Genomic DNA, 27,865 nt, shown 5'->3' on the forward strand with positions numbered 1-27,865 from the left:
GATCTGAAGATAGCAGCAACGCCCCCCCCCCCCCCCATCCAACCTGACAGAGGTTGAGAGGATCTGTAGAGAAGAATGTGAGAAACTCCCCAAATACAGTTGTCCCAAGCTTGTAGCATCATACCCAAGAAGACTTGATGCTGTAATCGCTGCCAAAGGTGGTTCAACAAAGTACTGAGTAAAGGGTCTGAATACTTATGTAAAATGTGATATTTCCTTTTTCTTTATTTTTAATGAATTAGCAAAAACTGTTTTTGCTTTGTCATTATGGGGTATTGTGTTAAAAGAAAGGAAGGAAATGTTTGTTTTCATCAATTTTGGAATAAGGCTGTAACGTAACAAAGTGGAAAAAGTCAAGGGGTCCGAATACTTCCTGAAGGCACTGTATTCATTTTAATATGTGCCTGTGTGTATAGTGATGTGGACGGGTAAATGTGAGTGTATATGTTCATAAATAGAAGAGTATAAAAATAAATTAAACTTACACCATATGACTCAAATTGAGCATACATGTACATTTAAAGGTAGATCACATCTGCAAATGTATAGATATATATATATATATATATACGTATATTTTTGAAGCAATACAAGACAAGTTTATAAACATAAACGTAAAAAACTGCTGAATTTGAATACATTTCAAGACATCTTCCTAAAATGAAAGGATCAATTAAAGAAAACTGCTGCCTCAAAGTGCTACGGAAGACTATGATTCAGTCCAAGATATTCAAAAGCATTTCAAGGATCAAAACCCGTGACGTGGGTGGGACACCATAAAACCTCAACATGAATCTCTTCTAGATTATACCAACATCCCCACTCATTCAAATTGGTCAGATCCAACTGGAGGAGAGAATTATTCAGCTTAAAGGTTAACTTTTCTTTTTGGAAAATAACTCAAATCTTCAAGAACTCTTTAGCTTATGAGCAAATAATCTGTGGGAAGGGAGAGAGGAGGGAGCAAAGGGAGTGGAAATTCCCAATGCAACATCAGCTTCACATACTGTACTTTATAGAACAACATTCTGAGTGATCCTACTGTAAAATGAGCTCCTCTAGCTGCTGAGGGAAGGGGAAACGCAGCTGCTGCCCGTACATCAGTATCAGACCTAAGAGCCTTCAGAGGAATCAGACAGTATGGGGTAGGTGTTGTCTGCAGCAGAGGCTTATCATGCAACCAGCCCAACAGGAGGAACACCAGAGGCTCGTACATCACAGTGTGTGTGTGTGTGTGTGTGTGTGTGTGTGTGTGTGTGTGTGTGTGTGTGTGTGTGTGTGTGTGTGTGTGTGTGTGTGTGTGTGTGTGTGTGTGTGTGTGTGTGTGTGTGTGTGTGTGTGCCTACTCTACTCTATGATGGATCAGAGGAGAGAGTCATTCTTTGAAGAGGACATCGCTCTCTGCGAAGCATGTTCTGCTCCTCTGTTCAAGGACTGAGGCGTTCCAGATTGCGCCATGGAAATGTATAAGTCATTTCCGATTGAGTTTACCATGAATGCAGTCTCTGCTGAAGCGGGAACATTGTCTTTAAATTTAAATCACGCTGTAATGCTGAACTACCGCAATATGGATTAAATAAAGCCCTTAGAAAGCCAGAGAGTGTATTAACACCACAGCACACACACACACTAACACACATTCAAACACACACGCAAGTAGGCAAGCACATGTGATGCGAGCGTGATAGATCATTCCAACGCCTCCTCTAAGACAGGCTTATTCACAGAGGTCAACGTCACCAGTGTTTCAACAAAACGAATGAGGTTAACCTTGGAGTGGAGCGAGGCTTGCTCGACTGCCTCAGATCTTAACTTACAGAAGCATACATTTTTTGAACAATCATCTAACTGATCGGTAAGATGCTTGTGTATGGATCTATATCAGGTTAACTTCCAAAGGCCTCCCCAGGTTGGCACCCCTGTTAGAATATACATCTACTGTGAGACAGCTGAATCTTCAGATCAACTGACTGTCTCTCTGTCAGAAGGTGCATGTGAACCTTCAACAGGCTCAAAGGCCAGTGGAGCCAAGCCTTTGTGAAACGGCCCTGTGTAGCCAATCAGAGATGCCCTCTCTCCTTCCTGAGAATCACATCACCGTGACTGTCCACTCAGATCTACAGACAGTTTTGTTGCAGAAAATCACCAAGCTAAAACTAAAGCAAAAGGCCTCACTTTCAAAAGACTCTCACTATCAACCTCATCAGCATATCACAACAAGCTGAACTGTGTAGATTTGGTGTGAATTGGACTGGGAAAGCACTCACGCTTTTACAATTCTGCATATAAAAATGATCCTGAAGATTTCCACACAAATACCAACTACAACTTGAGAAATCACTTCCCTACTCATTAAAAAATACACATCTGATAAAACTAGAACAAACCGGGACAGACATCTGAAGCCTTCAGAGCCCGAGCCAACTGTCTCTGCAAAAATCCCAGGTGTGCAGTCAACATTAAAATGCAATATCAAATTCTGGGCCACATGGTTTGGTGGTGAGTATAAACAGACATCTCTTTCAATGCTACGATGTCACAGTCTTAAATCTTCTTCAGTACAAAAGAGGAAGTTCAAAATCCAGTTTCAGAGGAATCAATGATCAGTTGATCATCAATGTATAAACCCCACAACCACCAATACACATTGAGATCAGTTTTCATTCAAATCCTGTCTTTACGTTCCTTTACCCTATCAGGTTGAAATTTTGCCAAACATACACCTGCTCAAGGCATTGACAAAGAGACAGTAGTCAGAAAAGTATTACAGTTATGTTTAGGTAAATGCAAATAACAGTATAACACAATCGTGATGTTATCATGTCATTTGCTATATTTCCTCCGCTCTCATGGCCACATACAGAATCTGAGGGTCTTTAGGTCTGTTTTGGGTGTGGGAGTAAAATATAGTTATCTTGTTGCCTCTTCATGCAGAGGCCTACTCTATGTCAGAGAGGAGTATGGGTGGTAGTCCTCAGTGGCCTCTCTTCCCCCCTCAGTCCTTCAGGTTCTCCTCCACGACCCCCTGGGCTGACAGCTCTGTCAGGACGTTGTCCAGGTAGTTGGGGTCTGGGTAGCCGTGCCCTGTCAGGTTGGAGCCAAACTCTGTCTTGTGGTGGATCTCGTTCCACACCACCGTGTCTGACTCGCCGGTGGTGCTGGACGTGTCGATGGTAAAGATGAGGCGGCGGTCCCACGCCATGATCAGAAGCTTTAGGACCTGGGGACGGACAGACAGACAGACAGACAGACAGACAGACAGACAGACAGACAGACAGACAGACAGACAGACAGACAGACAGACAGACAGACAGACAGACAGACAGACAGACAGACAGACAGACAGACAGACAGACAGACAGACAGACAGACAGACAGACAGACAGACAGACAGACAGACAGACAGACAGACAGACAGACAGACAGACAGACAGACAGACAGACAGACAGAGGATGAGAGCCTTGTAGGTACAGCAGCAGCTTACAGTGCAGTCACCATCTCTGCATAATGTATTTTGGAAAACATGTCCTTCCCATATACACACAGACAGTCATGTATGTCTCACCTTCCTGCCCTTGTCATTGTCTGGGAGGTAGCAGTGCCGTGGGAAGCCTCTAGCGCTGAACTTCTTCCCTGGGTTGGGATGCTCTGTGGCCTGGTGAAAAGGACAAAAACAAAAACAACCCCTCTCTTTCTCTTAACATTCAGTCAGAGGGAAATGTCAAATGTGCCCCTGGGATAAACTTTTATACTAATGGTCATACTAGTTTATTTGACTCTATCAAATCATTCATTTTGGGGGGCACTGCCAAAACCTTTTTACTTATCATTAAGAAACATATTCTTTATTCCAGTTGTATAGCAAACAAGTAACTGCCATGCTCTGTGATGCAGGTGATATGTGTTGACATGACACACCGTAGTCATTGTACTCCACTCTACATCATAATGCACTGTATCATTACTATTTCATGACTTTCTTCCACAGAGTACAGCTGTCAGTGAAGATGTGTTTCAAGGGGGAAGTGAGGAGAGTCAGTGGTGTGATGGGGCACTGTGAGTGGGCTGTGGGGTGATGGGGCACTGTGAGTGGGCTGTGGTGTGATGGGGCACTGTGAGTGGGCTGTGGTGTGTTTGGGGCACTGTGAGTGGGCTGTGGTGTGATGGGGCACTGTGAGTGGGCTGTGGGGTGATGGGGCACTGTGAGTGGGCTGTGGTGTGATGGAGCACTGTGAGTGGGCTGTGGTGTGTTTGGGGCACTGTGAGTGGGCTGTGGTGTGATGGGGCACTGTGAGTGGGCTGTGGTGTGATGGGGCACTGTGAGTGGGCTGTGGTGTGATGGGGCACTGTGAGTGGGCTGTGGTGTGATGGGGCACTGTGAGTGGGCTGTGGTGTGATGGGGCACTGTCAGTGGGCTGTGGTGTGATGGGGCACTGTGAGTGGGCTGTGGTGTGATGGGGCACTGTGAGTGGGCTGTGGTGTGATGGGGCACTGTGAGTGGGCTGTGGTGTGATGTGCTGCTGCAGTGTGGAGGGCAGAGGACAGACTGAGGCTAAGTCTGCTCTTCTGAAAATAAAGGTCATTGACTCTACTAAAGCTCCGCTCTGCAGTCAGGATGAAATATGCAGCCATCTTCCCTCCTCTCGACCGCCCCGCCCACTGCAAAGAGAGGAGGTGAATCGTTCTCTCTCTCTTTACAAAGATGCAGTCACGCGGCTTTGGGACACTTCAACCCCCTCAGCAACACTAAGCACGTAGTCAAATACCCTCTGAAGCATCCTCATGTCAGACACAGCAGTCTTATACCAACGTAGATGGAAGAAAATAGGCCTAGGAAGGAGAGCCAGTGGATGAGTGGACGTGGGAGTGTGGTGGATATAATTGTGGCACGTCGTGAGTCGTGCTTACCTGTATGCCAGCAGGAATGTCATAGACGATGCGGATGGTCTTGGCCTCCAGGTAGCCGGGCAGGCAGTGGGGGATGACATGGTAGTCCATCTTCCCAGGGGGCTGTGTGCCTGTCTTCTCCCCATAGATAGCCTTACAGGTGGGGCACTGCAGACTGCCATCCTGGACAGGGACACATTAAATGTTCAATATTCATAACTAATCTAATCAAACAAATGGAATCTAATCTAGAGTGACTTCATGAACATCGAGCCACCTTCTGTACTAAATTGACTTTTAATAAAACAAGTAATTGTCATTTTGTTTCATGGTTATGCATTAAAATGAGCATGAACTGTGTTTGGCAGGCTAAGGCCTGTTCTGAATTAGTTTGATCTCAATCTAATCTCATCTAATCGAATGATATCAAAGTATAACACCACATCAAATGGGGTGTGTAATTTCACCCGCTATTATACAATATCATATTACGACATGGTATCATTGATACCATAACAAGCGCTGGCGCGAATGCCCTTTCTCACCTTGGTGCCATTGTTGTACATGGCCACCAGGCACAGCAGATGGTAAATGTGCCCACACTTGCCAAGCTTGCCCACCATTTCTGGCTTTATGCCCTTGTGCTGCAGGACGCCCTCGTAGCCCGATGACGTCACCAGCCTCTCCATGCAGATGGTGCAGTCCTGGGAAGGGAAAGTGAGTGGGCACCAGTTACTGTATCTGACTGCAGGGTTGGGATGCATAGCAATGATACACTGTACAGTGTATTGATTTCAAACCGTATTAAAGTGTGTGTCACCCAGGACTCTCCTTACCTCATCAGGGGCAACCTTCACTTTCTCCGTGTATCTCCGCACCACATCCTCTGGGCTTTTCCCTAGCAACAAAACACAACATTGAAAGGATATGGTTAAAAGGAAAACATGACTAGATAGATCTGCATAAGGAGAAGTGAATCCTGTCTATTTGAGCACTAGGTAAACCCAGGGACTGGTCTGGCCCAACTTTCCTGATGAGAGAAAAAGTTTGGAAGATTGGCTGCCCTGTGAGTTCTGCTATACTTACAGACATAATTGAAACGGTTTTAGAAGCTTTAGAGTGTTTTCTATCCAATAATAATTATGATATGCATATTTTTTTTCAGTTTACTATAGGCACGCAATTCCTCCAAAGGGGGCAGTATTCTGCCCTATCCCTAACAGGTTTTAACCTGTTAACCTACCACAGCCCTACTTTATTATGATGAGACAGACCAGTTCAATAAGAAAGTATGCTGGGTGTGATGTTGAAGAGGAGATCACCTTCAAAGTGACATAGAACAATGAGCCATCACCCACACACTAAACTAATCCCAGTGTGAAACCAAGCTAGTATGGCTGACAGAGCTCACCCACAGCTTACACCTCTAACACGCTTACAGGCGGGCACTCTTCCCCCAACACTTTTGTTTGCTCATTTGGGGAAGAGAGAGAGGGAGAGAGAGAAAGGAGGAAGGGAGGAAGAGAGGGAAAGAGACAGAGAAGCGAGAGAGATGCACTTTCTAACCTCCTGTCCAATGTATGACCATATTAGAGACACATATTTCCCTCAGATTACACAGATCCACAAAGAATTTGAAAACAAACCCAATTTTGATAAACTCCCATATCTACTGGGTGAAGTTCCACAGTGTGCCATCACAGCAGCAAGATTTGTGAACTGTTGCCACAAGAAAAGGGCAACCAGTGAAGAACAAACACCATTGTAAATACAACCCATATTTATGCTTATTTATTTTCCCTTGTGTATCCTTAACCATTTGTACATCGTTACAACACTGTATATATACGTAATATGACATTTGGAATGTCTTTATTGTTTTGAAACTTCTGTATGTGTAATGTTTACTGTTAATTTTGATTGTTTATTTCACTTTTGTATATTATCTACCTCACTTGCTTTGGCAATGTTAACACATGTTTCCCATGCCAATAAAGCCCCTTGAATTGAGATGAGAGAACGTGATGGAGAGAGAGATATATATATATAGAGGGAGAGATATATAGAGAGAGATATAGAGAGAGAGATAGTGAGATATATATATATATATATATATATATATATATATAGAGAGAGAGAGATATAGAGGGAGAGATATATAGATATATATATATATTATATTCTGAGAGAGAGAGAGAGGGGAGAGATATAGAGAGAAATAGAGAGAGAGATATATAGTGGGAGAGATATAGAGAGAGAGATATAGAGGGAAAGATAAATAGAGAGAGATATAGAGAGAGAGAGATATAGAGAGAGATATGGAGGGAGAGATATAGAGAGATATAGAGAGAGATATATAGAGAGAGAGATATGGAGGGAAAGATATAGAGGGAGAGAGATAGAGAGATATATAGAGAGAGATAATGAGAGAGAAATAAGATAAGAGCGTCTGCTAAATGACTTAAATGTAAAATGTAAATGTAGAAATATGGAGGGAGAGATATAGAGAGAGAGATATAGAGGGAGAGATAATGAGAGAGAGATATAGAGGGAGAGATATAGATGGAGAGATATGGAGGGAGAGATATAGAGAGAGAGATATAGAGGGAGATATATAGAGAGAGAGAGATGGAGGGAAAGATATAGAGGAGAGAGATAGAGAGATATATAGAGAGAGATAATGAGAGAGAGATATAGAGGGAGAGATATAGAGGGAGAGATAATGAGAGAGAGATATAGAGGGACATATATAGATGGAGAGATATGGAGGGAGAGATATAGAGAGAGCGATAGAGGGAGAGATATGGAGGGAGCGATATAGAGGGAGAGATATAGAGGGAGAGATATAGATGGAGAGATATGGAGGGAGAGATATAGATGGAGAGATATAGAGGGAGCGATATAGAAGGAGAGATATAGAGGGAGAGATAATGAGAGAGAGATATAGAGGGAGAGATATAGATGGAGAGATATGGAGGGAGAGATATAGAGAGAGAGATATGGAGGGAGAGATAATGAGGGAGAGATATAGAGAGAGAGATAATGAGAGAGAGATATAGAGGGAGAGATATAGATGGAGAGATATGGAGGGAGAGATATAGAGAGAGAGATATAGAGGGAGAGATAATGAGAGAGAGATATGGAGGAGAGATATAGAGAGAGAGATATAGAGAGAGAGATATAGAGAGAGCGATATAGAGAGAGCGATAGAGGGAGAGATATGGAGGGAGAGATATAGAGAGAGAGATATAGAGAGAGAGATATAGATGGAGAGATATGGAGGGAGAGATATAGAGAGAGCGATAGAGGGAGAGATATGGAGGGAGCGATATAGAGGGAGAGATATGGAGGGAGAGATATAGAAGGAGAGATATAGAGGGAGAGATAATGAGAGAGAGATATAGAGAGAGAGAGATAGAGAGAGAGATATGGAGGGAGAGATATAGAGAGAGCGATAGAGGGAGAGATATGGAGGGAGCGATATAGAGGGAGCGATATAGAAGGAGAGATATAGAGGGAGAGATAATGAGAGAGAGATATAGAGGGAGAGATATAGATGGAGAGATATGGAGGGAGAGATATAGAGAGAGCGATAGAGGGAGAGATATGGAGGGAGCGATATAGAGGGAGCGATATAGAAGGAGAGATATAGAGGGAGAGATAATGAGAGAGAGATATAGAGGGAGAGATATAGAGGGAGAGATATAGAGGGAGAGATAATGAGAGAGAGATATAGAGAGAGAGATATGGAGGGAGAGATAATGAGGGAGAGATATAGAGGGAGAGATATAGAGGGAGAGATATAGAGGGAGAGATAATGAGAGAGATATATAGAGGGAGAGATATAGATGGAGAGATATGGAGGGAGAGATATAGATGGAGAGATGGAGGGAGAGATAATGAGGGAGAGATATAGAGAGAGCGATAGAGGGAGAGATATGGAGGGAGAGATATAGAGAGAGAGATATGGAGGGAGAGATAATGAGGGAGAGATATAGAGAGAGCGATAGAGGGAGAGATATGGAGGGAGAGATATAGAGAGAGAGATATGGAGGGAGAGATAATGAGGGAGAGATATAGAGAGAGAGATATAGAGAGAGAGATATGGAGGGAGAGATAATGAGAGAGAGATATAGAGAGAGAGATATAGAGAGAGAGATATGGAGGGAGAGATAAAGAGAGAGAGATATAGAGATAGATATATAGAGAGAGAGATATGGAGGGAGAGATAATGAGAGAGAGATATAGAGAGAGATATGGAGGGAGAGATAATGAGGGAGAGATATAGAGAGAGAGATATGGAGGGAGAGATAATGAGGGAGAGATATAGAGAGAGCGATAGAGGGAGAGATAACGAGAGAGAGATATAGAGGGAGAGATAATGAGAGAGAGATATAGAGAGATCGATAGAGGGAGAGATAACGAGAGAGAGATATAGAGTGAGAGATATAGAGGGAGAGATAATGAGAGAGAGATATAGAGAGATATAGAGGGAGAGATAATGAGAGAGAGATATAGAGGGAGATATAGAGGGAGAGATAATGAGAGAGAGAGATATAGAGAGAGATATAGAGAGAGCAATAGAGGGAGAGATAACGAGAGAGAGAGATATAGAGGGAGAGATAATGAGAGAGAGATAGAGGGAGAGATAATGAGAGAGAGATATAGAGAGAGCGATAGAGGGAGAGATATGGGGAAGGACTGCATTATGCATTTTCCGGCATTGCCTTTTTGATGGTTTCATTTGCCAGATCAAAGGCCTCTCTGGCCTCCTTTACAGCGGAAGCCGGAACAGGATATCCCTAAATCTCTTTCCCTCTCTGCCTCGCTCCATGGGGGCTATGCTGCATCAATGCAGGCACAATTGGCTGCAACCCATCTATCAATCCGTGGTGTCCTCCCGTCCCAATGCCCCCGCCTGGGTCTGCAGCCCGGGGGTGGAGGGGAGAGATGGCGGAGACATCTGGGTGGAACAGGGCTGAAAAACCCACATCATGCACTGACCAAGACAGGCAGTCCCCTGGGGACGCCTATGGTTTCCACGTCATCAAATTGGCCTGGTGCCATTTTAGCTAAAGCGACCACATATCACCACTGGATCGTCATCAACCCATCTCACTACAATAGCTTCATCTTAATTATGCTTGTGGAAATAGCTCTGTTAATTTCAATGTGGTGGGAAGCCAATGAAATGTGGTGAATGTGACCGTGAGCCCTCCCTTCCCCTTCGCCAGGGTCACCGGGAGTGCATTGTTCAATATGCTGAGAGGGTCATTAGCTACCTGCTTCTACATCTGCATTGCTTGCTGTTTGGGGGTTTTAGGCTGGGTTTCTGTATAGCTCTTTGTGACATCTGCTGATGTAAAAAGGGCTTTATAAATACATTTGATTGAGACTCCAAGATGGCGTCGCTGTGAGAGGGAGTGTTTTCGCGCTCTTCAAAGCAATATTGAGGGTTAGGTGGTTAACAGTCAAATATTGGCTATTAATATTGAAAGAAATTAACTATAACTTTTTTATGGACATGGGATAAGTTTAGAGTTAGTTTTTATCAAGTTGAATGGGAAGAACACGACAGAAAGACAAAAGTAGACGAAATATCCAAGTCTCACAGAAGACGGCCGACATGCTAGCTAGCCACCACGAGGACCAGAGCAGCATGGATACACAAGAACCCTGTCTACTAAACAAGACGCCTCGCTCTCCAACGTGTCCATCATAGAGCGGGCTACAGAAGAAACATCAAAGAAGATCGACAATCTGTCAGAAACTGTCAATCAACTACACAAAACTGTGAGCGAGAACAAGGAAAAGATAACGTTCCTAGAGAATGAGCTGAAGAAAATGCCATCCAAAAATAATGAGCTGTGTGAGAATGTAGCTGAACTTCAAAGGTACTCTCGCAGGTGGAATCTGAAAATCCAAGGTGTAAAAGCGGTAGAGGGAGAGGATATTAGAGAAGGATTCATTAATATCCTGGGAAAAGTGGCACCATGCATCAAAGACAGACTAAGAGACGTGATTGATGTGGTACATCGACTTGGGAAACGAAGATCTGATGGACCCCCTCGCAATATCATCTTGCGCTTAACTATGCGCCATTACAAGGACATCATATGGAAAATGGCCAAGGGGAACAAGTTTCTGGGCGAGAAGAAACTCCGCATCAAAGAAGCTCTGATGCCACAGGATCAGGCTGCCAGAGAGAAACTGTGGACGCTTATACAAAAGGCGCAACAAGAAGGAAAGACGGGGTTCAAGGGCCCACACGCATTTATCCAAGGACGAATGATTACTGGGTAACTCTGTTGACATTAAGCTAATTGGAACTGTGAGTATTACCATGAGTACAGTTAATGTACTGCCAATTATACATGTGCCGTTCGAACTACAACTGATGAACTCTTGCCAAAGAAAAGGAAGTAAATGGATTTGTTATTCTGTTAACCACCTCTACCTCATCTGAGCGTAGTTTTCCGTCGAGTAATCCTCTCAAGGTTCACTGTTTGTTTTATTGTTCACATTAATACTTGTTATCTAATTTGTGTTCTTTATTTTTGAATGCAGGAGTTCGTTTTCAATTCACTCAATATCGTTAGTCTGAATGCTAGGGGTTTGAGAAATTCTACAAAAAGGAAAGCTTTATTTTTATACTGTAAACGCAGTAATGCAGATTTTGTCCTTCTTCAGGAAACTCATTCGGGTGAAAGTTATTTGAAATTTTGGAAAGCACAATGGGGAGATATGGCCTGTTTCAGTCATGGATCAAATCAGTCTGCTGGTGTTTTGATTTTTATTCACAAGTTTAAAGGTGACATTCTTGAATCCACATCTTCACAAGAGGGCAGATGGGTCATAGTAACTGTTAAACTTGACAATGCTATTTTCATCATCTGTAATGTACAGGATTTAAACAACAAATACTCGGAGGCTTTTCTAATTATTTCAGGGGATTTTAATGAAACACCTGATGCATCTGCTGATCGTTTTCCTCCTAGAACGAGTCAAAACCTTCAAAATAGTAACATTATCATTACATTCTGCAAGGATCTCTGTGTTGAGGATGCCTGGCGTTATTTCAATCCAGATGCTAAGGGTTATACCTGGACCAACAAAACTATGTCACGTAAATCTAGAACAGATTTATTCCTAATTTCCCCATTTTTGTTACAATTTGTTATAGATGTAGATCATCAGGTGGCTCCCTTTTCTGATCATCACTTGTTTTCCCTGAATTTACAAGCTACTAAAAAATCAAAAGGTACTCGAGGATATTGGAAATTAAACAATACACTTCGTAAAGATACTGATCTCATTGAAAACATCAAATCATTAGCTAAAGATATTTTTGCTAGAAAAGTCTTGGGTCATGGAAGTAGATGGGAATTTTTCAAATATAAAGTCAGAGTGGTAGCCATTAAACGCGCCAAAGAGCTGATGCAATTAAAGAACCTTAGAGAAAAGGAGATGATGAGCAAGCTTGACAGTTTTCTAAAGGAAGATAATCTATCTGAAGAAGAGGAGTCTGTGTTCAGGTCTTTACAACTAGAATTAGAACAGACTTATACGGATCTGGCAAAGGGCGCCTTTGTAAGGTTAAGAGCAAAATGGATTGAAGAGGGGGAAAGAAACACTAGTTACTTTTTTGCACTTGAAAAGAGAAACTACAAAAGAAAATCTATAACTGCACTCAAAATTAACGATGTTTTATGCAAAGATCCCATTACAATATCATCATTTATCAATTCCTTTTATGAAAACCTTTATAGCTCTCAATTTCAGGATGATGGTTGTGAAAGCTACATTTGCCACATTCAGAATTATGGCCTGTAATTGAGGATGATTTCCACTCAGTTTGCGATTCACCTGTGTCAATGGGAGAAATTAGAGAGGCTTTGAATTCAATGAAAAAAGGGAAATCACCTGTCCCTGATGGCCTGTCAGTTGAATTCTATAGACAGTTTTGGGAGTTACTAGAAGACCCGATTTTCAATATGTTTCAAGATTGCATTAAAAAAGGGGAAATGGTCTCCACTATGAAACAGGGCCTTATTTCACTGATTCCGAAGCCTGATAAAGGACTTTCTCTCATTGACAATTGGAGACCAATTACTTTATTAAATACTGATTACAAATTGATTGCTCTGCTTTATGCCAAAAGATTAAAGAAAGGAATAGATACCATTATAAATGAGACTCAAACAGGATTTATGAAGGGCCTTCACATAAGCTCTAACATTACATCCTTTAGTCTTGGACGTTATAGATTATTCAGATGCAATTGACTCAGATGCGGTTGTCCCATTTCTGGACTTCTGTAAAGCCTTTGACACAATTGAACATTAATTTCTCTTTAGGTCTCTTAAACTTTTTGGATTTGGTGAACATTTTATTAAAGTAATTGGCATGTTTTACAAAGATATAAATAGTTCTATGCTACTAAACCTTAATACTTCCAAAAGATTTAGTATCAACAGAAGTGTACGACAGGGATGCCCAATTTTGCCATTTTTATTCATTTTGGTTGTGGAACTTCTATCTCTAGATATTCTGAATGATGCAAATTTGTATGGCTTAACCATTTTTAACAAAGAAATCAAAATTTCCCAACTGGCTGATGTTACTACTCTTTTCTTAAGAGACAAAGACCAGGTCTCACATGCCCTTAATGTTATAACTGCATTTTTTATTGCATCAGGATTAATGCTGAATGTTTCTAAATGTGAAATCTTATGTTTATTTGACTCTGATGATAAAGAAATAGAAAATATTCCTGTAAAGGACTGTGTTAAATATTTAGGAATTCATCTGTCAAAAAACACTTAGTCAGACAACATTTGAATTTCTCTCCTAAAATTAAGAGAACTAAAAATATAGTTAATAATTGGCTACAAAGAGATCTTTCTATACTTGGCAGCGTACTTCTGTCCAAGGCAGAAGGACTGTCTCATTTTGTGTACCCCTCATTATCGTTATGTGTAAATCCAGATACTTGTAAAGAGATCAATAAGACCTTTCTTGACTTCATCTGGAAAAATAAGTCTCACAAACTAAAAAATCTGTCCTTTCTAACAAAAGAGCTGAAGACGGTCTAGAAGTGTTGGATTTTGTTGACATAAATAACACTTTCAAGATAAACTGGTTGAAAAAATGTTTGCTCGATACTGATTCAATATGGTATTATATTCCAAATAATGTGTTTGATAAATTGGGAGGTCTTCAATTTTTACTGAAATGTAATTATATTCCTGAAAGATTACCTGCTAAATTGGCTAGGTTTCACCAACAAGCTTTACTGGCCTGGAAAATATGTTTCCTGCACAATTTTCCCCCTCATAAAGCTCTTTTGTGGAATAATTCAGACATAACTGTAAGGAATAAGTCTTTGTTCTACCCCAGCTGGAATGAGAGGAATATTGACTTTGTCCTTGATATTTTCGACAACAAGGGTAATATTTTCACATATGAACAATTTATAACATTGAAAGAGTTTCCAATACCTTTCAGAGAGTTTATTTCTGTGATCAAAGCCGTTCCCAGTGGTTTAACTACACTTGTGAAAAGTCATCTTAATTTTGGGAATGATCACAAAGTTTTTCCAGAACTCAGATTGGAAGGTGTGGGCTTACTTGGGAGAGCTTGTTGTAATAAATATATAAAACAAATTCTTCATTCACAAAACCAACTTACACCGAGAAGACAGTTTTTCTGGAACATGCTGATTCCTGACATTGTCTGGAAAAATTAAGGTTAAGACCTTACAAATACTGTATACCAAACAAAGTTAAGGAAGTGCACTTCAACATTTTGCATGAGATATATCCATGTAATTCTATGATGTCCAAATTTGTGGCTATTGGTGATATCTGTGTTTTCTGTGAAAAAGAAGGTGAGAATCTGTCTCATTTGTTCTTTGAATGTAAATTTGTGTCAGAATTTTGGGAAAAACTTGCAAAGTACTTATTTACCATTATGAACACTGCCTATAATTTTAACATAAAATATATAATATGTTACTATTGCAATGATAACAAAACCACTGAAATTATTGTTATTTTTAAAATTCTTGCTGCCAAATACTTTATACACAAACAAAAATTCCGAAATTCTATACCAAAATTACCAATTTTTCTGATTGAATTTAATGATCTTATTAAACCACTAACCATAGTGAATAACAAAAAGAATAACATCTTCATGGATCATTATAATAAGATATTTTCAGAGTGAATATAAATTAAACTTAAATTGTTTCTTTTTTGTATTTTATTTATATTTTTTGTATGTTTGAGCATTGTTAATACCTGTGTTTGGTTTGCTAGACATGTTTGATGTAGCAATGTAAGTTGATTTTTGTATTATTTTTTAAAATACATTTGATTGATTGACCTGCCCTCCATCGAGGACCTGCACGACTCCAGGACAAGGAAGCGTGTAGGAAAGATCATCGCAGACCCCACCCACCTCGAACACCCCATCCTTCAAAGAATCCCCTCTGGCAAATGGTTCAAGTCAATCATGACCAAAACCAACTGCCGCCTGAACAGTTTCTTATCCGGTACTGTGGCCCTCACCAACTGGCCCTCAGGCTCATAGGGATTAAAACTTTGCATTGAGCCGAGCACTGCACCTTGCCTTCAATGAGGTGAAATAATAATAACTGCACTATACTGCATTTGCACTATGTACACCTCTCCATATATAGATATATCCCCTCTGTAAATTGTATGTCATCACTGTAAATCATCGTATACTCCAGAGTTGTATGTTTACCCTATTTATACTGTATATCCTGTATGTTGACTTTGTGTCTCTATCTGTTTGTATTGTCTATTGGTGGCAGAACCTAGTCACTAAGTCAAATACCAGGTATGTTTAAATGAATAAAGATATTCTGATTATCCAGAGGAGAGATTTACTTTACATTTTAATGTCTCAATAGAATTCCTCTCACACTCCATGACAGCCCCACCCCTCCAGTGTCCAAGGGAACCCTACCTGTCATACATACAGATGTAGGATCTTAACTTGAGCCAGTTTTCTACAGCAGGAAAATAATCCTGCAGCAACAGGAAATGTGAATGGATTTTAATTAATGGGCATTTTTTTGTAGGGGTTGATACATTTTTCTTAAGGGAGAATCAACTCTGAAATTTCAAAGTGGAAATTACAAACTTCAGAAGCCTTTTTAAACCTCAATTACACCACAATTGGCATAATATGAAAGTTCTCCTGCAACAGGGTGATCAAATTAAGATCCTACACCTGTACTTACCTTTCCTGAGGTGCTTCTTCTTGGTCTTGCGGCGGATGCCATTGACCCCGGGCACAGGCTTCATGTCACTCTTGTTTATGGGCGGTGGGTGCAGGATGGGTTTAGGGGCCCGGGTCAGACACACAGGCAGGCCAGCAGCACACATCAGGATACCTGTCATACCTGGCACACACACACATACATACATACATGAAAGAAAAGAGCCGTGTTGGTTTAGTATTATGACTAAGAATGGAATGCGAAAAGTAAAGCACTCGTGTAGATGCAGCCTACGGGAATAAAAAATAAAATGTATTGCAAAAGAGAAGAAAAATAGAACCATCACCTGCAATTGCTGGGTGAACTGGTCCAGAGCCAGTGAAGTTCTTAACAGGGAGGGCCGGGACCCTGCAGAGAGAAAAACGTCCAATATGAAATCGTCCGGTTTTCAGAAAACTAAACATAATGACTATCGGTCACTGTTATAAAGTACTGTACTTCCTCAGTCAGAATGGCCACACTTAAACAGATGTAGAATATGTCGCCATTGTGCGAAAGAGTCCATGGTCAAGTCACGTGTCCTAGCTAGTAACTACACCACAAACACATACAAGACAGCCTGACTCATCAACAGTCACTGCTGTCCCAGAGCATGATTCAGAATGACACTTAGAGCACACACACTCTCACACACACACACACACACACACACACACACACACACACACACACACACACACACACACACACACACACACACACACACACACACACACACACACACACACACACACACACACAGAGAGAGGACAACCACTGTTGTTTACCTGCAAAGACATCTAAAATAGGAGTGATAGAGAGCTGTGCACAAAGCATGTGGGTCAAGATGAGCTTGTGTGAGTGTGTGTTGGTAAGTCCCTTTTAAGAAACCACAGCCTCAGTCTGGTAATGGAGTGCCCTCCCACACAGGGCAGACCAGACTGCAGGGAAAGGTCACCTGTCAGAGCTAGGATTAGAGCTTTAAGGTTCGAGACCGCAGGCTGAGCTTCTTTTGCTGCTGCTTCTGCTACTCTATGTGCAGAGAAAAGAACAACTGATCTGCGGTGATGGAGAGGACCAAATAGAAGAAAAGGAAGCCATTTTGATGTCAACACAACCAAAACAGTTTAGCGCTTTACGCAATGACCATTGCTTTGATGATTGAATTATTATCCTGTATTAACTTACACAGTATTTCAGTACACGCAAGAAGCACGTCACTGAATTAGAGTAGAATAATAAAACTGCCTTACTTTCCCAAAGGTATTATGTAACGTTAATACCATTGATCTAAGAGATCCCTTCCCCCAATAGCAGCTCTGACTAGATGTGCTCCACACGAACCCGCCCCTCCCACCAGCCTCTCTCTCTCTCCATCTCTGTCTCTCTCTTCCATGTACAGGCAGTGTCCAGGACCCTTAGCCCAGTATCTCTTCAGCACCTCCCTCACAAATCCCTAACGAAAGGCCGCTTTGATGTGAGTAGACCCTGTGTTCCTGTGCCAGGGGAGCCCTTCAATGAGCTTTACAGAATTAACAAAGGCCCACGTGTCCTGGACACTCTGGGTCTGAGCTGCCTTATCTCCGCTCACTCTCAGGGGAACTAGCGTAGCGATATACAGGCTGGGCTACATAGAGGAGTAGAGATATGAAGCTGTGGCCAGGACAAGGTCAGCTAGCTGGGTAATGGCCTATACTATAGCATGATGCATGTCAGACAGCTGTGTGCATGCGTGGCCCATTTATGCTCAGGAAGGCCGAAAAAAACCTGTATGTATTGTGTTGGAGAAAGGCCAAGAGCCAATAAGATTATTGTGCTGGCATGTCTGCAGTGCGCGCAAATCAGCTCAAGCAGACAATCAGGCATTTTCAACGAAAACAAATTAGGCATTGCCCACGGGGAGAATTCCTCCCTATATTTAAACATGCACTTACAGTATCTCAAATCAAGAGCGCCTGCCTCTTGAAACACACGTATAATTCAGGAATTTCATGGAGAGTGTTTGTGATTAAACAATACATTTTCACCAGGAGAGAGCAACATATAAAAGAGCCCTTGGCACTCACATGTACACACACATGCATACACACACACGCGTACACACACATGCGTACACCCATGCGTACACACACGCGAGTGCACCTTGAGACAGTGCAAGTGTTACAGGATTTGTAAGCGTAATGTTTTAACACCATGAGATCATTCAACCATATAAAGTCTTGTTGCACAAAGACACACAACAGCATTTCTTGCCACATTTCATTTCTAAATATGGGAAGCTAGTAACTCCAACTTGAAGCTTTTAATTAACAAGACCCTCGAGTTATTCTTAGTAACACCTGGTCCACACTTGCAAACATGAAAAAAATGTAAACTTTTTCTGCGTCTTAAAATCTGCATCAGCCAAATAAAATAGAAATATGTGATAGAATATTTCTTGTTATCTGCTCCCATGGGATAACCTGGCACAGTTAGCCCTATGATAACAAAACCAGCTGGCCATGATTATTCCAATAAGAAATTCTTCATCAGCCAACCAAAGATCTTAGACTTTATATCCACCAACCGATGGCCTCCCGAGTGGCACAGCAGCCTAAGTCACTGCATCGCAGTGCTACATCGCACGTGGCACTACAGACCCGAGTTCCATCCTGAGCTGTATCACAACTGGCCATGGTTGGGAGTCCCATATGGCGGTGCACAATAGGCCCAGTGTTGTCCGGGTTATGGGAGGGTTTGGCTGGGGGAGCTTTACAAGTCGTTGTCAATAAGAGTTTGTTCTTAACTGACTTGCCAAGTAAAATCTTTAAAATAGGTCAACGTGGACACCAGAGGGGTTTTTCAACCAAAAAAATCAAGTTTTACTATTGTTCTGCTTGCTCTGTAACACGTTTAGTGTGACAAATGAATGACGCATCCTTGACAAGGCTACTAGCTACTAACGTTAGACAAAATTCAAAAAGGCTAGTTTTTGCATACAGTTGAAGTCGGAAGTTTACATACACTTAGGTTTGAGTCATTAAAACTCACTCCACAAATTCAACCACTCCACAAATTTCTTGTTAACAAACTATAGTTTTGGCAAGTCAGTTAGGACATCTACTTTGTGCACGACACAAGTAATTTTTCTAACAACTGTTTACAGACAGATTATTTCACTTTTAATTCACTGTATCACAATTCCAGTGGGTCAGAAGTTTACATACACTAAGTTGACTGTGCCTTTAAACAGCGTGGACATGTGCAGAAACGGTTAAATATGGTGGTGGTAATGTGATGGTCTGGGGATGATTTGCTGCCTCAGGACCTGGACAACTTGCCATCATTGAAGGAATCATTCATTCTGTTATGTATCAGAGAATTCTACAGGAGAACGTCAAGCCATCCGTCTGTGTGCTGAAGCTGAAGCACAGCTGGGTCATGCAGCAAGACAATGATCCAAAACACACAATCAAGTCTACATCAGAATGGCTGAAAAGCAACAAATGCACAGTTTTGTAATGGCCTAGTCAAAGTCCAGACCTAAACCAGATTGAGATGTTTTGACAGGACCTGAAACAAGCAGTTCATGCTTGAAAACCTACAAATGTTGCTGAGTTAAAGCAGTTCTGCATGGAAGAGTGGACCAAAATTCCTCCAGTGACGTGAGAGACTGATCAACAACCACATGAAACGTTTGCTTGCAGTCTTTGCAGTTAAAGGTGGCACAACCAATTATTCAATGTAAGGGAGCAATTACTTTTTCACAAAGGGGAATTGAGTGTTGCAGAAAAATGAAATAAGTATCACATTTTTGTGTTATTTGTTCACTCTGGATCCTTTTTTAAAATATTAGGTTTTGGTTGAAGATCTGACAACATTCAGGGTGTAATCTGTAAGCGTATGTAGGGTTATAGTATCCCTCTTCTTCTCTGCTCTGCTCTTTATCATTGAACTGTTTCAGGGAAGGGACCGTCTCTGGGGCCAGTAACCTGGTCCTTCCTGCAGCTGGGGCGAGGGCTGGGATTCATGCGATGGGCCACTGCTGACCTACATCCCCCCTCTGCTCCTCTCCCTGTGTGGGCAGGGACATGGTCACGAGTTCACAGCTGGATGCCATGCTGCACACAGAAAAGCCTCGCAGTCACTCCTAAGATCTACTGATCATTTAGCTGTATTTTCATCTATTATTAAAACTAGTGTTCAGATTTGATCAGGAGGTAGTACCTTACAAACGTACAGTACAGTAAAACAATACTGTCTTCTGGTATTTCACTTTCAAGTAAATTCCATGAGAGAATACAGACCCAGTAACCTCTTTTTCTCTTCCCCTCCATCAACCCTTATCACTCTCTTCATCCTCTGTTCCCTTTTCACAGTCCTGTCTACCCTTCCTCTCCTCCATCCCTCTCTTCTCCTCTATTCATTCTCCTCCCCTCTCTCCAAGACTGACTCTCCAGCCTGACTTGAGCAGGAATTAATTAGGCTGATAGCAATGTGATTTCCTCCGGATACAGAGACCAAATTAGGCCCAGTTACAGAAGTGCTGACGGAGCCCTTATAGCTCATCGTCTGTTTATCATGCACCAGGAAGACAGGGAGGAGGAGGAGGAGAGGAGAAAACTCAAAAAGTGCTTAATCGCATATTAATGTGCTGGAGGACTGGGAGAGGAAGGCAGACCCTGCCCCTGGTTATGCCCAGGGGAAGAGAACAACATCAGTAATGCACTTTACAAAGCACTCTCAAAACAGACAAATAAGCAATAATGACACAGAGCATCTCTTACATAGCATCGGTTTGGTCTGGATGGGCCTTCATGATTTATTCAGTTATTTCTCCTTTAATTCAATCTAATGGAAACAGGGCTTAGACAGGGCTGAGACAGGGCTGAGACATGGCTGAGACAGGGCTGAGACAGGGCTGAGACAGGACTGAGACAGGACTGAGACAGGGCTAGGGGGTCTAGTGGAGAGCAGAGAAGGGCAGGTAACACACACGGCTGTGTAATCCCTGCTTCATCCACTGGCTTCCCCTCTTTAGAGAGCTAGCTCTGCTCTCCAGTCTGAACAGAGGACAACGTTGGTAATAATCACTTAACACAAGGAGACATGAGCACCAAAACAAGCCTTACTCACTCAGCCAAGGGCAGAGAGAACTGCTGGGCAATTGCAGAGTAAAGTACTATTCACAGCCTCATTATCAAACAAGCTAGTAGTGCAAGTAGAAAGGATCTCTCTTACCATGTATCCCCCTCAGCCATCTTTAGCACACACAGATAAAGTAAAACTAACATTTCCTGTCTGACAGCACAAAACCTTAGATTGTGTTTCTCTGTGCTCTAACGCGGAAGTGAATTGAGGAAGTTGAGATGAGGAAGTGACTTCCTGATGTTGAAATGACAAAACAAAACAAATCACCTGCAAACTGCCTCTCTGTCCTTTACTATAACTGTAAAACTCCCTGAGAAACCCAATGTCCAGATATATGGCAAGTTTTGAGTTTAACATTTGGTATGATCACAGAGGAAATGTTCATAAGAGGAGTGCTCTGTACACTCCAGATAGGCAAAGAATCAAAGGCCTTGTTGGAACACAAACATCTTTTAAATTCCACTTTCTTCCTACTTTGGATGAATGTGTTCATAGTTCTGAGGTTGTTTTTACTGATACACGTTCTGACATTTGCGATTCAGGTACAGAAGATCAAAAGTAAAGGCCCGTTGGAAAGTGAATATCAGATGAAAACCGTGGAAACTCAATATGAAAAGCAAATGTGACATGCCTACCCAGACCAGTAGGTGATGCTCTTTACTAGCCATAGAAGACAAGCACAAAATTATTCCGCTGCAAAACTGGACCTGTAATGTAGGTGGCACCATGTGTTCTTTTTAAAGGATGGGCCCCTATCTCTTGAAGACCCTAGGATCCATGTGTAAAGGGGTGGTCAGCCAGCCACTGGGATGACAACCCAACTTGGGATGGGGGAGAGGTTTTAGCAGGTGGAATATTAGAGGACAATTAGAGGTTTACTTAGTCACCGCTGCAGTATTCTTAACAGTGCAAATAGCATGGTACAGCTATATAAACATTCAATTATCATGGTACTTCTTAATGGTAAGTTTACAAACATATATTATGGTAAGTATAATCGAAACTTGTATCTCATTATGGTAGGTGGTGAAATAAGTATAGCTAGTTATAAATGTAATGGTTTAACAGATAATAAGAAAAGACGATCAGTCCTCAAAAGACGATCCGTCCTCAACTGGCAGCTTCATTAAATAGTACCCGCAAAACACCAGTCTCAACGTCAACAGTGAAGAGGCGACTCCGGGATGCTGGCCTTCTAGGCAGAGTTGGAAAGAAAAAGCCACATCTCCGACTGGCCAATAAAAATAAAAGATTAAGATGGGAAAAAGAACACAGACACTGGACAGAGGAACTCTGCCTAGAAGGCCAGCATCCCGGAGTCGTCTCTTCACTGTTGACGTTGAGACGGGTGTTTTGCGGGCACTATTTAATGAAGCTGCCAGTTGAGGACTTGTGAGGCATCTGTTTCTCAAACTAGATACTCTAATGTACTTGTCCTCTTGCTCAGTTGTGCACCGGGGCCTCCCACTCCTCTTTCTAGAGACCCCAAACTGTTGAACGGTATCATCACCCCTTTAGACAAAGTTTAATGGGAAAGGGACTGGGGGGACTAAATATATTTATCCCGTAGGCAAAGAAACTTGAAAGGGGTGATGATATTAATTAACAATCATTTTGAACCAAGTGTGCAAACTATTCGATTGGACCATAAGCAGATTTGGCTCAATCTATTTGGTCCAAATAATGATGATCCACACTTCTTTGAAAATATTTATAATAATTTATCGAGCTTACAGGCAATAGATTACTCAATTATTTATGCAGAGATCGGATGATCTCGCATGCAGAGATCATCTGTTCACCAACACTGTGTCTTACAAAAAGACACGGCGGTTGGAACCAAAAATCTCAAATTTGGACTTATCAGACCAAAGGACAGATTTCCACTGGTCTAATGTCCATTGCTCGTGTTTCTTGGCCCATGCAAGTCTCTTCTTATTATTAGTGTCCTTTAGTAGTGGTTTCTTTGCAGCAATTCAACCATGAAGGCCTGATTCACGCAGTCTCCTCTGAACAGTTGATGTTGAGATGTGTCTGTTACTTGAACTCTGTGAAGCATTTATTTGGGCTGCAATTTCTGAGGCTGGAAACTCTAATGAATGTATCCTATGCAGTAGAGGTAACTATGGGTCTTGCTTTCCTGTGGCGTTCCTCATGAGAGCCAGTTTAATCATAGCGCTTGATGGTTTTTGTGACTGCAATTGAAGAAAATTTCAAAGTTTCTTAAAGTAATGATGGACTGTGGTTTCTTTTTGCTTATTTGAGCTGTTCTTGCTATAATATGGACTTGGCCTTTTACCAAATAGGCTCTCTTCTGTATACCAACCCTACCTTGTCACAACACAACTGATTGGCTCAAACACATTAAAACCTCTTGAAACTAGGGGGCACTATTTTTATTTTTGGAAAAATAACGTTACCAAAGTAAACCGCCTATTTCTCAGGACCAGATGCTAGAATATGCATATAATTGACAGCTTGGGATAGAAAACACTCTAAAGTTTCCAAAACTGTAGAAATATTGTCTGTGAGTATAACAGAATTGATATTGCAGTCGAAATCCTGAGAAAAATCCAATCAGGAAGTGACTCTTATTTTGAAACCCCTGTCTTTCTATGCATCCCTATTGCCCATTGAAAAGGATATCAACCAGATTCCTTTTTCTGTGGCTTCCCTAAGGTGTCTACAGCCTTTAGACGTAGTTTCAGGCCTTTATTTTGAAGAATGAGTGTAAACGACTACATTGCATACAGAGTGATTCTTGCGTAAAGGACAGAGGAAGTCATTTTTCCACTCGCTCCTACTGAAAAGCCAATTGTCCCGGTTGATATATTATCGAATCGATATTTGAAAAACACCTTGAGGATTGATTATAAAAAACGTTTGCCATGTTTCTGTCGATATTTATTATTATCGGCGTTGTCGTGACCGCTATTTCCGGTGGATTTCTCAACATAACGTGACCAACAAAAGGGTATAAAAATAATCTTTATGGAAAAAAAGGAACATTGCTGTCTAACTGGGAGTCTCGTCAGTGAAAACATCCGAAGATCATCAAAGGTAAACGGTTAATTTGATTGCTTCCTGCTGCTAGCTGGACATAATGCTATGCTAGGCTATCGATAAACTTACACAAACGCTTGTCTTGCTTTGGCTGTAAAGCATAATTTCAAAATCTGAGATGACAGGGTGATTAACAAAAGGCTAAGCTGTGTTTCACTATATTTCACTTGTGATTTCATGAATATTTTCGAGTAATATTTTTTGACCGTTGCGCTATGCTAATTAGTGTAGTTGATGACAATTCTCCCGGATGGGTAGTTCCAAGAGGTTTAAGAAGGAAAGAAATTCCACAAATGTACTTTTAACAAGGCACGCATGTTAATTTAAATGTATTCCAGGTGACTACCTTATGAAGCTGGTTGAGAGAATGCCAAGAGTGTGCAAAGCTGTCATCAAGGCAAAGGGTGGCGACTTTGAAGAATCTTAAATATAAAATATATTTTGATTTGTTTGGGTACTATGATTCCAAATTTGTTATTTCAAAGTTTTGATGTCTTCACTATTATTCTACAATGTACAAAATAGTCAAACGAATGAAAAACCCTTGAAGGAGTAGGTGTGTCCAAACTTTTGACTGGTAATGTAAATATAAACACAAATTCTTTCGCTGCTCTGTCGTTTGCTACATACTTTAGTCTGAGACTGCCACCATGGAAGTTGTTTGTGGTGACGAGGCGCACGAGGGTCATTGTACAAAACAAAGTCATCACTGATTGGATCGTCCCTAACCAATCAGAATATCAAGTCAATGACGACTTTTCAAACTGTCGCTTTACCCGCCTGTGTTCTGGCTCTGGCCAAACCCATCGGTTTCTGGACCAATCAGACTAACCCGAATGTGTTCATTGCAGAGAAGAAACGAACATCCTTGTGAGTAGCGTTTGGCTTGTAGCAAGGAGTCTGGGTAGCAAGGCAAGCTCCACTCCACCTCTGATAATCATGACTACATTACAACAGCCATGTTCGAGGAGATTGAGACTAAGCCTGAAATTATCCAGGCGTAAACTAGCTCATTAAACTCCTATCTCCCTCCGAGGCCTCCAACTGCTTTTAAATGCTAGTAAAACTAAGTGCATGCTTTTCAACCGATTGCTGCCTGGACTAGCATCACTACTCCGGATTGTTCTGACCTAGAATATGTTGACAACTACCAATACCTAGGTGTCTGGTTAGACTGTAAACTCTCTTCCAGACTCACATTAAGCATCTCCAACCCAAAATTAAATCTAAAATTGTCTTCCTATTTTGCAACAAAGTCTCCTTCACTCATGCTGCCAAACATACCCTCGTAAAACTGACCATCCTACCGATCCTCGACTTCGGCGATGTCATTTACAAAATAGCCTCCAACACTCTACTCAGCAAACTGGATATAGTCTATCACAGAGCCATCCGTTTAGTCACCAAAGCACCATATACTACCCACCACTGCGAACTGTATGCTCTCGTTGGCTGGCCCTCACTACATATTCATCGTCAAACCCACTGGCTCCAGGAAATCTATAAGTCTATGCTAGGTAAAGCCCCGCCTTCCCTCAGCTCACTGGTCACCATTGCAACAACCACCCGTAGCATGCGCTCCAGCAGGTATATTTCACTGGTCACCCCCAAAGTCAACACTTCCTTTGGCTGCCTTTCCTTCCAGTTCTCTGCTGCCAATGACTGGAACGAATTGCAAAAATCACTGAAGCTGGAGTCTTATATCTCCCTAACTAACTTTAAGCATCAGGTGTCAGAGCACAGTCAATCTGTAAATAGCACACCCAACTACCTCATCCCCATATTGTTACTTACCCTCTTGCTCTTTTGCACCCCAGTATCTTTACTTGCACATCATCATCTGCACATCTTTCACTCCAGTGTTAATGCTAAATTGTAATTATTTTGCCTCTATGGCCTATTTATTGCCTTACCTCCCTACTCTTCTACATTTGCACACACTGTACATAGATTATTCTATTGTGTTACTGACTGTACGTTTGTTTATGTATAACTCTGTGTTGTTGTTTTTGTCGTGCTGCTTTTCTTTATCTTGGCCAGGTTGCAGTTGTAAATGAGAACTTGTTCTCAACTGGCCTACCTGGTTAAATAAAGGTGAAATAAATAAATAAAAATGATAAACACCTACATGTTCTCACAAGGTTATTATTTCAGCGACATTCTTTGTCACTGGTGACAACTTACAATGTGTATAGATGTGTAATATAGCACCTGCCTACTACCGGCAAGTGTGAAATTCATACTACACAGTGCTGCAGAACGGAACATGTTATTTGAACATTTACTATGGAGAGAATTACTGCAACATCAGACAAGAAGCATGTTTTCTTTTCAGCTACTTCACACCATCAACCCTGAGTGGGTTTCAAAATCAGCACAGAGAACAGAAAGGACGCAGTGAGTTTACGAGTTTATGTATAAAACAAGTGATATTTGGGTGTGGGTGTGTGAGAAAAAAAACTTGAAATGTTTCTATTCTGCGTGGGTTTCTGTGTTATCTGTCTGCAATGCACTGGTGAGAATATGTGAGGGTGTTCACGTGTCTGTGTCCTCCTGTGTGTGTAGTTGTTAACCACACTCATCCTGTGTGTACAGAGCCACACGCCTGGGAAATGTTGTTCTCCACCTCAACCCTTTCTCACTCTGTCTCGCTCCATTTTTTCTCTCAGTCTTCTCCCACAGCCTCTCACAGCTCCCTCCCGCCTACTGCGCAGAGAGGTGAGAAACGAGCACTCCATCCACTCCAGCCCTCTGATTTGATAGGACCCTTAAAAATCACTACAGGGGTTCTCAGCTGGCTCGCACGCACGCACGCGCATGCACACACACACACACACACACACACACACACACACACACACACACACACACACACACACACACACACACACACACATTCCCTTACACAGAACTAGGCCTTGTAAAGTCTGCCTGAAGGACAGTATCATTTCAATACATACTGTCTAACTGTGCCTCTCCCCATAAGCTGTGAAAAGGGAAATGGAATGAAATGAGATCACCAGAGGGTTTATTTTAGTAAAGAAAACAGGATAGAAAACAGGACAGCCAGAAGAGGACTGGCCACCCCTCATAGCCTGGTTCCTCTCTAGGTTTCTTCCTAGGTTTTGGCCTTTCTAGGGAGTTTTTCCTAGCCACCGTGCTTCTACACCTGCATTGCTTGCTGTTTGGGGTTTTAGGCTGGGTTTCTGTACAGCACTTTGAGATATCAGCTGATGTACGAAGGGCTATATAAATACATTTGATTTGATTTGATAGGAACAACGGTATTGGTTACAGTTCTAGACACTACTTTCCTTTAGTTCCCTTCACTAAATTGCTCTCGGGTCGGATCGCTCTGCTCAAGCTCCCATTTTTCCCTGATCCATTATTCACCTCTCCCCAGTGTATCTCTGCCTCCATGGCAAATGGGTTTCCACAGCTACATGGGAGCACAACTTTACACACGCACACACACAGGCATACACTTCCAC

General features: G+C 41.8%; 1 protein-coding gene across 3 annotated transcripts in view; it reads right to left on the reverse strand.

Moving 5' to 3' along the window:
- Positions 1–500: 500 nt before the first annotated feature.
- The window catches only part of LOC115139957 (E3 ubiquitin-protein ligase DTX1-like), a 76,935-nt gene continuing 49,570 nt past the window's right edge, over positions 501–27,865 (reverse strand). For 2 of the 3 annotated variants that reach the window (XM_029677867.2, XM_029677866.2), the window contains exons 4-10: positions 16,489–16,550; positions 16,164–16,325; positions 5,725–5,786; positions 5,434–5,592; positions 4,910–5,071; positions 3,567–3,656; positions 501–3,220 (exon numbers count right to left, since the gene is read on the reverse strand). In XM_029677867.2, coding sequence (XP_029533727.1) covers positions 2,996–3,220; positions 3,567–3,656; positions 4,910–5,071; positions 5,434–5,592; positions 5,725–5,786; positions 16,164–16,325; positions 16,489–16,550 — 922 coding nt within the window. In that variant the 3' untranslated portion in view covers positions 501–2,995. Of the gene's footprint in view, positions 3,221–3,566; positions 5,072–5,433; positions 5,593–5,724; positions 5,787–16,163; positions 16,326–16,488; positions 16,551–27,865 lie in introns of those variants that run through there. The other variant, XM_065026599.1, reaches the window with a different exon arrangement.

The sequence above is a fragment of the Oncorhynchus nerka genome, linkage group LG13 (genome assembly GCF_034236695.1).
Source record: "Oncorhynchus nerka isolate Pitt River linkage group LG13, Oner_Uvic_2.0, whole genome shotgun sequence".
NCBI classification, from domain to species: Eukaryota; Metazoa; Chordata; class Actinopteri; order Salmoniformes; family Salmonidae; genus Oncorhynchus; species Oncorhynchus nerka.